The 16,123-nt window shown below is 42.1% G+C and overlaps 1 protein-coding gene across 4 annotated transcripts in view; it reads right to left on the bottom strand.

The window, feature by feature from the left end:
- Positions 1–16,123, bottom strand: part of LOC139404288 (amyloid-beta A4 protein-like) — a 73,236-nt gene that overhangs the window by 51,115 nt on the left and 5,998 nt on the right. For all 4 annotated transcript variants that reach the window (XR_011633842.1, XR_011633843.1, XM_071147208.1 and 1 more), the window contains exons 2-4: positions 3,335–3,502; positions 2,441–2,582; positions 1–108 (exon numbers count right to left, since the gene is read on the bottom strand). The exon at positions 1–108 is cut by the window's left edge and continues 5 nt beyond it. Coding sequence is in view for 2 of the 4 variants with exons in the window: in XM_071147208.1 (XP_071003309.1) it covers positions 1–108; positions 2,441–2,582; positions 3,335–3,502 (418 nt within the window). In the remaining 2 variants the exon portion in view is untranslated. The remainder of the gene's footprint in view (positions 109–2,440; positions 2,583–3,334; positions 3,503–16,123) is intronic.

The raw sequence follows: 16,123 nt of genomic DNA, 5'->3' as shown, positions 1-16,123 counted from the left end.
TAGCCACGGTGTGCCAGTGCAGGTGGCTCTCACACATGTCCATTCTCTCCTGATGCAGGAACTTGCACTTATCAGGAACCAGCAGGGCATCACTCACAAACTCTCCAACTGCAAAACACAGATGAATGATTCTCACACACACGCGCACACACACTGTGTTAGCGCCACTGACAGAATGTGTAAGGAAATTGTGCAATATGTATAATGTATGTGGCTACATGAGAAGCGTACAATGTGTATGACAGAGGTAACGTGCAATGTAAAGTGAATTCAGAAAGTATTCAGACCCCTGGACTTGTTCCACATTTTGTTACATTACAGCCTTATTCTAAAATGGATTAAATAGTCACCCCCCCTCCCCTCATCAATCTACACAAAATACACCATAATGACAAAGCAAAAACAGATGTTTTGATTATTTTTGTGCAAATGTATTTTTTTTAAACTGAAATTTTACGTTTACATAAGTATTCAGACCCTTTACTCAGTACATTGTTGAAGCACCTTCGGCAGCGAATTACGGCCTTGAGTCTTCTTGGGTATGACGCTACAAGCTTGGCACACCTACAGTACCAGTCAAAAGTTTGGACACCTACTCATTCAAAGGTTTTTCTTTGTTTTTTACTATTTCCTACATTGTAGAATAATAGTGAAGACATCAAAACTATGAAATCATGTAGTAACCAAAGAAGTGTTAAACAAATCAAAGTATATTTTATGATGACAGCTTTGCACACTTGGCATTCTCTCAACCAGCTTCATGATGTATTCACCTGGAATGCATTTCAAATCAACAGGAGTGCCTTGTTAAAAGTTCATTTGTGAAATTTCTTTCCTTCTTAATGCATTTGAGCCAATCAGTTGTGTTGTGACAAGGTAGGGGTGGTATACAGAAGATAGCCCTATTTGGTAAAAGACCATGTCCATATTATGGCAAGAACAGCTCAAATAAGCAAAGAGAAATGACAGTCCATCATTACTTTAAGACATGAAGGTTAGTCAATGTGGAAAATGTCAAGAACTTTGAAAGTTTCTTCAAGTACAGTCGCAAAAACCATCAAGTGCTCTGATGAAACTGTCTCTCATGAGGACCGCCACAAGAAAGGAAGACCCAGAGTTACCTCTGCTATGATGAAACTGTCTCTCATGAGGACCGCCACAGGAAAGGAAGACCCAGAGTTACCTCTGCTATGATGAAACTGTCTCTCATGAGGACCGCCACAGGAAAGGAAGACCCAGAGTTACCTCTGCTATGATGAAACTGTCTCTCATGAGGACCGCCACAGGAAAGGAAGACCCAGAGTTACCTCTGCTATGATGAAACTGTCTCTCATGAGGACCGCCACAGGAAAGGAAGACCCAGAGTTACCTCTGCTATGATGAAACTCTCTCATGAGGACCGCCACAGGAAATGAAGACTCAGAGTTACCTCTGCTATGATGAAACTGTCTCTCATGAGGACCGCCACAGGAAAGGAAGACCCAGAGTTACCTCTGCTATGATGAAACTGTCTCTCATGAGGACCGCCACAGGAAAGGAAGACCCAGAGTTACCTCTGCTATGATGAAACTGTCTCTCATGAGGACCGCCACAGGAAAGGAAGACCCAGAGTTACCTCTGCTATGATGAAACTGTCTCTCATGAGGACCGCCACAGGAAAGGAAGACCCAGAGTTACCTCTGCTATGATGAAACTGTCTCTCATGAGGACCGCCACAGGAAAGGAAGACCCAGAGTTACCTCTGCTATGATGAAACTGGCTCTCATGAGGACCGCCACAGGAAATGAAGACCCAGAGTTACCTCTGCTATGATGAAACTGTCTCTCATGAGGACCGCCACAGGAAAGGAAGACCCAGAGTTACCTCTGCTGCAGAGGATAAGTTCATTACAGTTACCAGGCTCAGAAATTGCATCCTAAATAAATGCTTCATAGAGTTCAAGTAACAGACACAGCTCAAAATCAACTGTTCAGAGGAGACTGCGTGCATCAGGCCTTCATGGTCGAATTGCTGCAAAGAAACCACTACTAAAGGACACGAATAAGAAGAAGTGACTTGATTGGGCCAAGAAACATGAGCCATGGACATTAGATTTTTGGTTCCAACCGCCGTGTCTTTGTGAGACGCAGAGAAGGTGAACAGATGATCTCTGCATGTGTGGTTCCTACCGTGAAGCATGGAGGAGGTGGTGTGATGGTGCTTTGCTGGTGACACGGTCTGTGATTTATTATAGTATTCAAGGCACACTTAACCAGCATGGCTACCACAGCATTCTGCAGCAATGGTACTCTTCCCCAGATCTGTGCTTTGACACAATCCCGTCTCAGAGCTCTACGGACAATTACTTTGGCTTGGTTTTTGCCAATTTTCCCCTCAAGGACATTAAACTTTGTTCTATCCTACACACACACACACACACACACACACACATACAACTTACCCAGGCAGCGGTAGGGCACCACGATGTGTGTGTGACTGCTACACTCCTTGCGTCCCTTCTTGGGTCCCTTCTTGCACCAGCTCTGAATGCTGACTGGCTGGTTGGCCTCCACCACGTTAGTGATCTGGAGCTCAGGGTACACCTGGGGGAAGGAGCAGGCTTTAATGAATGTACTTCACACAGTTGTTTTCTATGGGTTTAATATTCCAGACATTTACCTCGGACCTCCCCTTTTCCTATCGCTTCCCTTGTTCCTTTTTCTCTCCATAATCTCATTCTGTTTCCACCCTTCTATCTTCCCACCCTCTTCCACTCCTTTCCCCCCTCTCTCCTACCACTCACTTTTTTCTCCCTCTCCCAAATTTCCCTCCCACCTCTCCCTCCCCTCCCACCGTCTCCCTCCCTCGCCTCCCACCTCTCCTTCAGTCTCTCACCTACCCCTCGCCCACATCGCCGCCCCTCCCACCTCTCCTGCCCTCCATCCCATCTACCCCTCCCCCTCCCTCCCCCTCTCCTTCCCTCCCCCTCCCACCTCTCCCTCCACCCGCCTATCCCTCCCTCACCCAACCCTTCCTCCCTCACCCAACCCTTCCTCCCTCACCCAACCCTTCCTCCCTCCTTCCTTCTTTCACCCAACCCTCCCTCCCTCACCCAACCATCCCTTCCTCCCTCCAACCAACCCTCCCTCACCCAACCATCCCTTCCTCCCTCTTTCACCCAACCCTCCCTCTCCCACCTATCCCTCCCTCATCTGATGTCTCTTCCACCTATCCCTCACTCATCTGATTCCTCTTCCACCTATCCCTCCCTCATCGGATGCCTCTTCCACCTAATCTGATGCCTCTTCCACCTCTCCCTATCTCCTCCCCTCTCTCCCTCCACCTCTCCTCCTACCTCCTGACAGTACTGCAGGATACCCTCCTTGGTTCCGATGCAGCTCTTGGTGCCGAAGGGATCCGACTCCCACTTGCCACTCTGAACGTTGACATGCATGTTGAATTTCCCACAGAACATGGCTACCTGGGGCTCTGCCAGCAGACCCACTGAGTCATCAGAAGGCACCTGCAGTGAAGGAGTGCAGAGGGAGTCAAATTACTGTAAATAAATTATTAAAAACGTTATTTGCAGTTGAAGTGCATTCAAAATCTAAACCAGCGGTCACAAAATACACATCTACCCCCCCACCTGCCCGCCTTTGCACTTTCCAACAAAGTTGAACGCAAAGCATTCTGGGATCATTGTTTTTCCCCACTCTTTTTGTTCCGTGATACAATGGGAGGAAGTTTCATTGTAGCTGGCCGTCTGGCTCTCCTTTTTGTCTCGCGCACATCGGAAAAGAAGGATGCCGCAAACTAACAAAACAGAAGCCTGCTGCCATTCTGCTGGTAAATGGCCTGCGAAAAGAAAAACACAACGATCCATTTCCTAGATTGATGATACTCATTAAAAAAAACTAGGCCCTAGTTATTTCTGCAGCCTGTAGTGTTGCAGTTAATGATAAATTACCACACAAACTTGGATGTATATTCTATATATTTTCTCCCCATATTCATGGTTTCCATTTTGTCTGCAATACAAGTGTTATAGATGGACACATACAGTGCCTTCGGGAAAGTTTTCAGACCCCTTGACTTTTTGTTAAGTTACAACCTTTTTCTAATATTGATTAAACTGTTTTTATTTATTTTTTAATTAACTGAGATATTACATTAACATAAGTATTCCGACCCTTTACTCAGTACTTTGTTGAAGCACCTATGGCACCGATTTCAGATTGAGTCTTCTCGGCTATGACGCCACAAGCTTAGTACACCTGTATTTGGGGATTCTCCCATTCTTCTCTGCAGATCCTCTTTAAGACTGGACCCTGCCTGGGCCACTCAAGAACATTCAGAGACTTGTCCCAAAGCCACTTCTGTGTTGTCTTGGCTGTGTGCTTAGGATCATTGTCCTGTTGGAAGGTGAACCTTCGCCCCAGTCGGAGGACCCGAGAGCTCCGGAGCAGGTTTTCCATCAAGGATCTCTGTACTTTGCTCCGTTCATCTTTGCCTTGATCTTTACTAGTCTCCCAGTCCCTGATGGGGTCTGAATACTTCCCGAAGGCACTGTATGTTGCCCTTTAATTTCTTATAGCAGCAGTGAAGAAACAAGCCTTTTTCAATAGATGCTATTAATGTGTCTGACCCAACACCCTGTGGAATTCAGGTTTGAGTCTGGTTTGCGCTCGCAAGGTGCTTGTTTTGTTATAGCCTACCTTAGGGCTGACCCCATTTAGTCAACTGGTCGATTGTTTGGTTGACCAAGATTTTTTTCAGTTGAGTAGTGGCAAATATATATTTTAATTATGGAACACAAGACACCTGTCTGAGTGGACTAATCCATTGCGGAGGCTGTGAAGATGGCACACCTGTTAAGGGTGTGTACTGGAGGCGAAGTCAGGTGCAGGAGAGCAGAGTGAACAGACACACTTTTTATTCCGGTCTAACGAAAGACCAAAGTACATAAACGTGCCCAAACACGGAACATAGACAAAAAGTAAGGCGCGTAACAATACCCACATAACATAAATACAATTTCACACGAAGACATGGAGGGAAACAGAGGACTAAATACATGCAGTGTGATTAGGGAATGAAACACAGGTGTGTATGGAAACAAGACAAAACAAATGGAAATATGAAAAATGGAGCGGCGATGGCTAGAAAGCCGGTGACGTCGATCGCCGAACAAACAAGGAGAGGAGCCGACGTCGGCGGAAGTCGTGACAACACCAGTAACACATTTACCGTTAATTATCATTTCTCATCTACAATGTTGGTTTGGTTACAGTCATTTCTGTTAATGCATTCAATATATTATTACAGTCTTCCCTATGTCATTGTAGGAGTGGACATGTTTGCAGAGCGCACAACCTAGGTGACACTTGAGGAAAAAGTTTTGGTTTATTTCATTCCATGTTTATTTTTGGTTTATTTCATTTCAATTTATTCATTGTCTTTTGTTTAGAGCGCTCCTGTCAATCTTGAGTAAGGACACGCACCTGATTACGCATAGAACTAGGCCTAGTCTGTTTTTAAATTCACAGAGAATGACAAGTTCCTCAACGTAGCCTATTTGAAAAATCTTTCCAGCACTCTCCCTTTCAATAACAACTCAGTATTTAAGGGGAAATCATTTATTGTTCTGATCAGGTGGAAATGCCATAAAAAAGGCATACCTGATTACTTACTATCACTTCCGCAAATAGCCTACAGCTGTGTCTGTCTGTCCGGAGCTCACAGGCCCAGGGAACTCTGAGGCCTAGAATATTTTATACAATGCAGCAAGTTTGCTAGCACCAGTTTCAAGCTGGACCCAAGTTAAAAGTTATTTTAACTTGGGTCCAGCTTGTCGGCAATTTTTTTTACATATTGGCAATAGATGTTAGTTTTAGATTTGTATAATTTTTAACTTAGATAGAATTTGATTAATCATATGACATTGATTTTGAGATATGAAGACTTAAAATGAAATGAATCTGTTCTAAGAAAAGGTGCATATAACAAATCAGTAGAAATGGTACCATAACTTGGCACTCCAAATGGAAAAGGTTGTCGACCGCTGGTGTAGCCTATTACCGGCAACTTCAGGAGATTAAAGGCAGAATCTGTGAAGACCAGCAGCATCGGGCAGGCTATATTCTGGTTAGCCTATATTGATCTCTGGCTCCCTCTTTAGTAATTTGTGTGTCTTAATTTGAAATGGCAGTGCTTAAAGCTTCAGGCAAAGTAGCCGACATATAGTTGATTTTATTCAAACACAGGGTGTGTCTATATTTGGAAAAATACACATTTGAAAATGTGGACCAATCGATTGTTCAAAAGAACCAACGACTCTCGATCAAACAATATTTTGTTTTTTGTCGGGGACAGTCCTTGCCTACCTGCAGGGAAGCTCTTTGACACTGCTGGTTAATTAAGTCTTTGTCTAGTTTATTTGTGTTTAATTGTAAGGGGCCCTCGAGGAACATGGCTGACATGAGGAACACAAACATGAACCATAGTTATCATCCATTAAGGAGCCTGAATGGATGTTGATATTATGAGGTGGTAGTGGGATGCCAGAACCAACTGATGCGATGGGGAGAGTACTGCAGCATTTCCAAGATGGTGTCAACAGCAACGATTTTGGTATGGCAACGGAAAGGGAGACAGCATCAGCCGGGTTGCAGGTGTTGGTGCCTTCTAGAATCTTAATTCACCACCTGGTCATCAGGAGTGAAGACACTCACCATAGATTCACTAGGCCTGAGTCAGCACACTGAACTAGGTTAAGGTGCTGGTTGATGCAGGAGTTGAAAAAATCCACCTATATATTTTGGCATTTCTTTCATTAGTCCACTGTTCATACAGTCCCAACATTTCTCAAGATATTGGACTTTCAAGAAGTAGTCTCATTTGTCACATCCTCATGATGATGCGTTTTACATCAAATTATGCATTTCGCATCATGATGATGTGGCAAGTGACACTGCTTATGGAGTGGATTTTTCCCTTAAGCACAGATCTAGGATCAGATAGCCTCCCTGAATCCACCAATCGTCAGCTAGGGCTGTCCTGGTTCCACAGGCTTCCTCGGGCTGTGCAGATCTCTGAACAATTTGTTGATAGAGGAGGAATCCCTGTAACAGTAGTGGGAATGGGACAGAGATTGTACATGCACCCGTACTAGAGGTCGACCGATTAATCGGAATGGCCGATTAATTAGGGCCGATTTCAAGTTTTCATAACAATCGGAAATCTGTATTTTTGGACGGCATTTTTTATATTTTTTTTATTTAATCTTTATTTAACTAGGCAAGTCAGTTAAGAACACATTCTTATTTTCAATTACGGCCTAGGAACGGTGGGTTAACTGCCTCGTTCAGGGCAGAACAACAGATTTTTACCTTGTCTGCTCGGGGATTCAATCTTGCAACCTTACAGTTAACTAGTCCAACGCTCTAACCACCTGCCTTACATTGCAATAAGCATTTTTCTACGGCTGGCCATGCTTTCCACCTGGCTACTCCTACCCCTGTCAACAGCACTGGACCCCCAACAGCAACTCGCCCAAGCCTTCCCCATTTCTCCTTCTCCCAAATCCATTCAGCTGATGTTCTGAAAGAGCTGCAAAATCTGGACCCCTACAAATCAGCCGGGCTAGACAATCTGGACCCTTTCTTTCTAAAATTATCTGCCGAAATTGTTGCCACCCCTATTACTAGCCTGTTCAACCTCTCTTTCGTGTCGTCTGAGATTCCCAAAGATTGGAAAGCAGCTGCGGTCATCCCCCTCTTCAAAGGGGGGGACACTCTTGACCCAAACTGCTACAGACCTATATCTATCCTACCATGCCTTTCTAAGGTCTTCGAAAGCCAAGTCAACAAACAGATTACCGACCATTTTGAATCTCACCATACCTTCTCTGCTATGCAATCTGGTTTCAGAGCTGGTCATGGGTGCATCTCAGCCACGCTCAAGGTCCTAAACGATATCTTAACCGCCATCGATAAGAAACATTACTGTGCAGCCGTATTCATTGATCTGGCCAAGGCTTTCGACTCTGTCAATCACCACATCCTCATCGGCAGACTCAACAGCCTTGGTTTCTCAAATGATTGCCTCACCTGGTTCACCAACTACTTCTCTGATAGAGTTCAGTGTGTCAAATCGGAGGGTCTGTTGTCCGGACCTCTGGCAGTCTCTATGGGGGTGCCACAGGGTTCAATTCTTGGACCGACTCTCTTCTCTGTATACATCAATGAGGTCGCTCTTGCTGCTGGGGAGTCTCTGATCCACCTCTACGCAGACGACACCATTCTGTATACTTCCGGCCCTTCTTTGGACACTGTGTTAACAACCCTCCAGGCAAGCTTCAATGCCATACAACTCTCCTTCCGTGGCCTCCAATTGCTCTTAAATACAAGTAAAACTAAATGCATGCTCTTCAACCGATCGCTACCTGCACCTACCCGCCTGTCCAACATCACTACTCTGGACGGCTCTGACTTAGAATACGTGGACAACTACAAATACTTAGGTGTCTGGTTAGACTGTAAACTCTCCTTCCAGACCCATATCAAACATCTCCAATCCAAAGTTAAATCTAGAATTGGCTTCCTATTTCGCAACAAAGCATCCTTCACTCATGCTGCCAAACATACCCTTGTAAAACTGACCATCCTACCAATCCTCGACTTTGGCGATGTAATTTACAAAATAGCCTCCAATACCCTACTCAACAAATTGGATGCAGTCTATCACAGTGCAATCCGTTTTGTCACCAAAGCCCCATATACTACCCACCATTGCGACCTGTACGCTCTCGTTGGCTGGCCCTCGCTTCATACTCGTCGCCAAACCCACTGGCTCCATGTCATCTACAAGACCCTGCTAGGTAAAGTCCCCCCTTATCTCAGCTCGCTGGTCACCATAGCATCTCCCACCTGTAGCACACGCTCCAGCAGGTATATCTCTCTAGTCACCCCCAAAACCAATTCTTTCTTTGGCCGCCTCTCTTTCCAGTTCTCTGCTGCCAATGACTGGAACGAACTACAAAAATCTCTGAAACTGGAAACACTTATCTCCCTCACTAGCTTTAAGCACCAACTGTCAGAGCAGCTCACAGATTACTGCACCTGTACATAGCCCATCTATAATTTAGCCCTATCAACTACCTCTTTCCCAACTGTATTTAATTTATTTATTTTGCTCCTTTGCACCCCATTATTTTTATTTCTACTTTGCACATTCTTCCATTGCAAAACTACCATTCCAGTGTTTTACTTGCTATATTGTATTTACCTTGCCACCAAGGCCTTTTTTTGCCTATACCTCCCTTCTCACCTCATTTGCTCACATTGTATATAGACTTGTTTATACTTTATTATTGACTGTATGTTTGTTTTACTCCATGTGTAACTCTGTGTTGTTGTATCTGTCGAACTGCTTTGCTTTATCTTGGCCAGGTCGCAATTGTAAATGAGAACTTGTTCTCAACTTGCCTACCTGGTTAAATAAAGGTAAAATAAATAAATAAAATAAATAAATTGCACTCCACGAAGAGACTGCCTGTTACGCGAATGCAGTAAGAAGCCAAGGTAAGTTGCTAGCTAGCATTAAACTTATCTTATAAAAAACAATCAGTCATAATCACTAGTTAATTACACATGGTTGATGATATTACTAGTTTATCTAGCGTGTCCTGCGTTGCATATAATCGATGCGGTGTGCATTCGCGAAAAAGGACTGTCGTTGCTCCAACGTGTACCTAACCATAAACATCAATGCCTTTCTTAAAATCAATACACAGAAGTATATATTTTTAAACCTGCATATTTAGCTAAAAGAAATCCAGGTTAGGTTAGGAGGCAATATTAACCAGCCGAAATTGTGTCACTTCTCTTGCGTTCATTGCACACAGAGTCAGGGTATATGCAACAGTTTGGGCCGCCTGGCTCGTTGCGAACTAATTTGCCAGAATTTTACGTAATTATGACATAACATTGAAGGTTGTGCAATGTAACAGCAATATTTACACTTTGGGATGCCACACGTTTGATAAAATACAGAACGGTTCCGTATTTCACTTAAAGAATAAACGTTTGATAGTTTCCGGATTCGACAATATGAATGACCTAAGGCTCGTATTTCTGTGTGTTATTATGTTATAATTAAGTCTATGATTTGATAGATCAGTCTGACTGAGCGATGGCAGGCTCGTAAGCATTCATTCAAACAGTACTTTATTGCGTTTTGCCAGCAGCTCTTCGCAATGCTTCAAGTACTGAGCTGTTTATGGCTTCAAGCCTATCAACTCCTGAGTTTAGGATGGTGTAACCGATGTGAAATGACTAGCTAGTTAGCGGGGTGCGCGCTAATAGCATTTCAAAAGTCATTCGCTTTGAGACTTGGAGTAGTTGTTCTCCTTGCTCTGCATGGGTAACGCTGCTTCGAGGGTGGCTGTTGTCGTTGTGTTCCTGGTTCGAGCCCAGGGAGGAGCGAGGAGAGGGGTGGAAGCTATACTGTTACACTGGCAATACTAAAGTGCCTATAAGAACATCCAATAGTCAAAGGTATATGAAATACAAATGGTATAGAGAGAAATAGTCCTATTATAACTATAACCTAAAAATTCTTACCTGGGAATATTGAAGACTCCTGTTAAAAGGAACCACCAGCTTTCATATGTTCTCATGTTCTGAGCAAGGAACTAAAACGTTAGCTTTCTTACATGGCACATATTGCACTTTCACTTTCTTCTCCAACACTTTGTTTTTGCATTATTTAAACCAAATTGAACATGTTTCATTATTTATTTGAAGCTAAATTGATTTTATTGATGTATAATATTAAGTTAAAATAAGTGTTCATTTAGTATTGTTGTAATTGTCATTATTACAAATAAATAAAATAAATAAATAAATAAATAAAACGTCTGATTAATTGGTATCGGCTTTTTTTGGTCCTCCAATAATCGGTATCGGCGTTGAAAAATCATAATCGGTCGACCTCTAAACTGTACCATTGACCATGATCAGCCACAGACCAGCCTGGATTTGGTCACTCAACATTACACAGGATGTGACATGCAAGCAGTAAAACAATCCAAGAAAAGTCCTTGTTATTGAGGGGGTCAGTTGTCACACGAGTAACAACAGAAATCCCATTCCACATGATTAAGACCTTGAGAGTGCCTGTTATGCTTAGGATAAAGGAAGCTTGTGTTTATGTAACTTGTCTTGTTCCAACCCTGCCAGGATTTGATACCTGCCACTGGCTGACTAGCACTCTGGTACCAACCATAGCCTACCATGAGACTAGACTAGGTGACAGACAGTTGACTTCAGGTCCCACCATCTCCGGGAAGGTGACATCCCAAGGAGAGGCTGCACTATAGCAGAGAGTAAGTACCACCTTCCCTGAGGGGAAATGACGTGGCATGTGATGGCGTGGTGGGCACAACTCATCCAATGAATCTTAAAATCTGCGAAATTAGCCTATAACTAATTACACTACGGATAACAGAAAACTATGAACTTTTTATAGATTGATTTGCTGTTCAAGCATATCAAAGTGACCAAGAGAGATTATTTAATCCAGCGAAACAGGAGGAGAAATGTCCTTCCAAACAATCAAACATAACAATGGAAGAGGACAGTGCATTGACGGCAAGCATGTACATAAGGCCTCAACAGCTTGATCTACAGCCCGGAGTAATGGAGGATATCGAGGCCCTCAGGGTAGGAATGGATAACAGCAACAAATGAACGGAAGAATTAAGGACTGAAAACAAAGGTTTGAAAGCGACAGACTCCCTAAAATCAATGACAAAACTGATAATACTAAAATGAAAGTAGAGCTACTTGACCTAAAAATGCAGAAGCATGACAAAGTCATAAAGTGAGTGAAAGAGAATGAAAATTAAGAAAAGGTGAAGGATTTTACTAAACAATCTTAAAAATGGCCAACAAACAGGTGGATAAAATTGATTTCCAAAGGCCGCATTGTTTTGGCCAAAGGGTTCCCCAGAAACCCTGACCCATTCTTGCTAGACTCTCACATTACAAGATGAAGGTGGCCGTGTTGGAAAGGGGTAGGGAGTTGAAGGGCACACCATTCTCTATCAACGAAAAACTCCCCCATGAAATAAGAGAGACAACGCATCCTTTATCCCATTTTCAAAAGACAGAGCAGAGAAACAGAATGTGCGCTTAGTATTGGATAAGCTGTACATAAACAACCAGCTCTTCAGGGAATCAAAGGTTACAATATGACTGAGTAATTCTGGCATGTTAAGCTAGTTCCTAATATACAGCATTACAACAATATTTGGTAAAAACAGTTGTTTTTTGTCTCCATCAGACTACTAGGTCGCGAACAAATCAGTAAAGCCCTTACAATAGGGCTGTCCCCGACTAAAAAAATCTTGAGAGTCGTCTGTTCTTTCGACCAATCGATTGGTCAACATGTGTATTTTTTCCATATATAGACACCCTATGCTAGAATAAAATCAACTATACTGAACAAAAATAAAACTCAACATGCAACAGTTTCAAAGATTTTACTGAGTTACAGTTCATAGAAGGAAATCAGTACATTTAAATAAATTCATTATGCCTTAATTCATCTATGGATTTCACATGACTGGGTTGGCATAGGTCTACCCATTTGGGAGCCAGGCTCAGCCAATCAGAATGATTTTTTCCCCACAAAAGGACTTTATTACAGACAGAAATACTCCTCATAAATAGGGCACACATAGACACATTTATAGGTCTACATTTGCACGCAGACCACGTAGCCTAGGCCTAGTTCTATGCGTAATCAGGTGCGCTTCCTTCCTTAAGATTGACAGGAGCACTCCAAACAGAAAACTATTAATAAATTGACATCTCGTAAATGGAATTAAATAAATCTAAACTTTTCTCACAAGTGTCACCTAGGTTGTACGCTCTGCAAACAACATGTCAACTCCTACAGTGAAAACAGTAAGACTGTAATAATAATATATCGAATGCATTAACAAAATTACAGTAACCAAACAAACGTAGATTAGAAATGATCAGAATTAATGGTAAATGTACTTCTGGTGATATTGCTATGCCGCTGCCTCCGCAGTGGATTAGTCCACTAACAGGCCATAATGTTTTCCCATGGTGCCGGACAATTTTGATCTTATTTCTTTTGTCTACGCTCTAGCTTTCTCCCTCCACACCTTTTCCACGTTTTGTAGAACAGCGTTGGAACAGCGACCCTGGTGCAAAAGGGGGATGTCCTGGAATCATATTTTATAAAGATCTAAAGTTACGATATACAACAAATCACTATAATTACAATTTCTGCATATATTGTTTAATTATTATTTTTCCCTATTTGTCCTTTAGTGTCAAGGGCAATTATACATTAGGATTATGTATTATTTTCAAGGGTGTTGGGATGTATAAATCAGATACCCATCAGTTATTGCAGATTCCTCAAATTATATTTGCAATGCTAGAATATCAACAAGGATGAAATTAACAACATGTTTTCAATTTATTCATCTCATTTTACTGACATTCTGATCTAATGAAATGAAGGAATGTCTTTCCTCCATTGTGATTGTAGGGATGTGAATTAGTGAGCCTATCATTTTCAGCAGAATTTGGCTTTCCTTTGTTGTATTTGACAACTGCCAACTTGCAAAGTGAGCCAATAATGAGCAGCTGTATATGGATATTTATGCATCACTGTTTTTATGACAGTAATGAGGATATAATCATTCATTATTGTTAGTAGTATTATGTTCCACATTTTGCTGTTGTCTGGGTGTTTGTTTATTAGGTCTTATTGTCCTCAGTACTACCGAATGTATTTATTTATATTCATTCACTCGGTTTTTTATTTGTTATGTGGCTAATTCCTAAAGAGGACTCTCCTCTCGTGGTCATGCCATAGGATTATAGGGTTTATGGCTGGGCGCTTGAGGGGTGGCAGCATAGAAACAAGTTTATGGGACAGTCCCGATTTCTTACCTGGACCATGCCAATCGGCGGTTGAAGGTGTGTTTTAGGACGCTAAAGGTGTGTTATGGGTACGGTGGTGGTATGACAGTATCAGGGACAACACCCCCTCCTGGGATGGGGGAGGCGTTTGCAAGACAATTGGAGGTTTACTTAGAGTTAGTTGCAGCATGTTTATCAGTGCATATATTATGGTACAGCTACATGGGTAGATGTCAGACATACTGGTAGTATTGGTAAGTGTGGATCAATTCTACGTTTCTACTACTTTTTGGTAGTACGTTTACAGGCATATATTATGGTAAGTAATATTGAAACTTGTATCTCATTACGGTAAGTGGTGAAATAAGTATACCTAGTTATAATTGTAATGGCTTAGCAGATTGTCATTTTTATAAATCAGTCTTTACCTGGCTCAAAGAGAAGGAACATAATATCTATTGTTTACAGGAAACTCACTCTCTAATTACAGATGAGGTTATATGGAAAAAGGACTGGGAGGGAGAAATATATTTCTGTCATGGGCAAAGAAACTCAAAAGGGGTGATCATATTAATTAATAACAATTTTGATCGGAATGTGCAAACTGTCCAAACAGATCGGAAAGGAAGGTGGATCATTTTAAAACATGCAATTGGACGATAAACAGATGTTGCTAATTAATCTATATGGTCCAAATAATGATGATCCACACTTCTTCTATATGATATATACTAATCTATTGAGCTCACAAGCAACAAATGACTATTATTATGGTGGGAGATTAAAATACAGTTTTAAGTACCCCAACGGATCATAAATGAAAACACCTTCAAGCTATTTGCGAAATTACGAATATCATGGACACATTAGAACCATTGCATATATGGAGGCTTAAAAATCCAGACTTAATGAGATAACCAGTTGAAGTCGGAAGTTAACATACACTTAGTTTGGAGTCATTAAAACTTGTTTTCAACCACTTCACAAATTTCATGTAAACAAACTATAATTTTGGCAAGTCGGTTAGGACATCTATTTTGTGCATGACACAAGTCATTTTTCCAACAACTGTTTACAGACAGATTATTTCACTTATAATTCACTGTGTCACAATTCCAGTGGGTCAGAAGTTAACATACACTAAGTTGACTGTGCCTTTAAACAGCTTTAAAAATTTCAGAAAATTATATAATGGCTTTAGAAGCTCTGATAGGCTAATTGACATAATTTGAGTCAATTGGAGGTGTACCTGTGGATGTATTTCAAGTCCGACCTTCAAACTCAGTGCCTCTTGCTTGACATCATGGGAAAATCAAAAGAAATCAGCCAAGACCGCAGAAAGAAAAATAGACCTCCACAAGCCTGGTTCATCCTTGGGAGCAATTTCCAAATGCCTGAAGGTACCACATTCATCTGTACAAACAATAGTACGCATGTATAAACACCATGGGATCACGCAGTCGTCATTCCGCTCAGGAAGGAGACGCGTTCTGTATCCTAGAGATGAACGTACTTTATTGCGAAAAGTGCAAATCAATCCCAGAACAACAGCAAAGGACATTGTGAAAGGCCGCTCAGCAAGGAAGAAGCCACTGCTCCAAAACCGCCATAAAAAGCCAGACTACAGTTTGCAACTGCACATGGGGACATAGGTCATACTATTTGGATAAATGTTCTCTGGTCTGATGAAACAAAAATATAACTGTTTGACGATAATGACCATCGTTATGTTTGGAGGAAAAAGGGGGATGCTTGCAAGCCAGAGAACGCCATCCCAACCGTGAAGCACGGGGGTGGCAGAATCATATTGTGGAGGTGCTTTGCTGCAGGAGGGATTGGTGCACTTCCCAAAATAGATGGCATCATGAGGAAGGAAAATTATGTGGACGTATTGAAGCAACATCAGGAAAGCTTGGATGCAAATGGGTCTCCCAAATGGAAATTGACCCCAAGCATACTTCTAAAGTTGTGGCAAAATGCCTTAAGGATAACAAAGTCAAGGTATTGGAGTGGCCATCACAAGTTCCTGACCTCAATCCTATAGAAAATGTGTGGGCAGAACTGAAAAAGCATTTGCAAGCAAGGAGGCCTACAAACCTGACTCAGATACACCAGCTCTGTCAGGAGGAATGGGCCAAAATTCACCCAACTTATTGTGGGAAGCTTGTGGAAGGAAC

This window comes from Oncorhynchus clarkii, chromosome 3 (assembly GCF_045791955.1).
Source record: "Oncorhynchus clarkii lewisi isolate Uvic-CL-2024 chromosome 3, UVic_Ocla_1.0, whole genome shotgun sequence".
NCBI lineage: Eukaryota > Metazoa > Chordata > Actinopteri > Salmoniformes > Salmonidae > Oncorhynchus > Oncorhynchus clarkii.
This window is presented reverse-complemented; position numbering and strand designations above follow the sequence as displayed.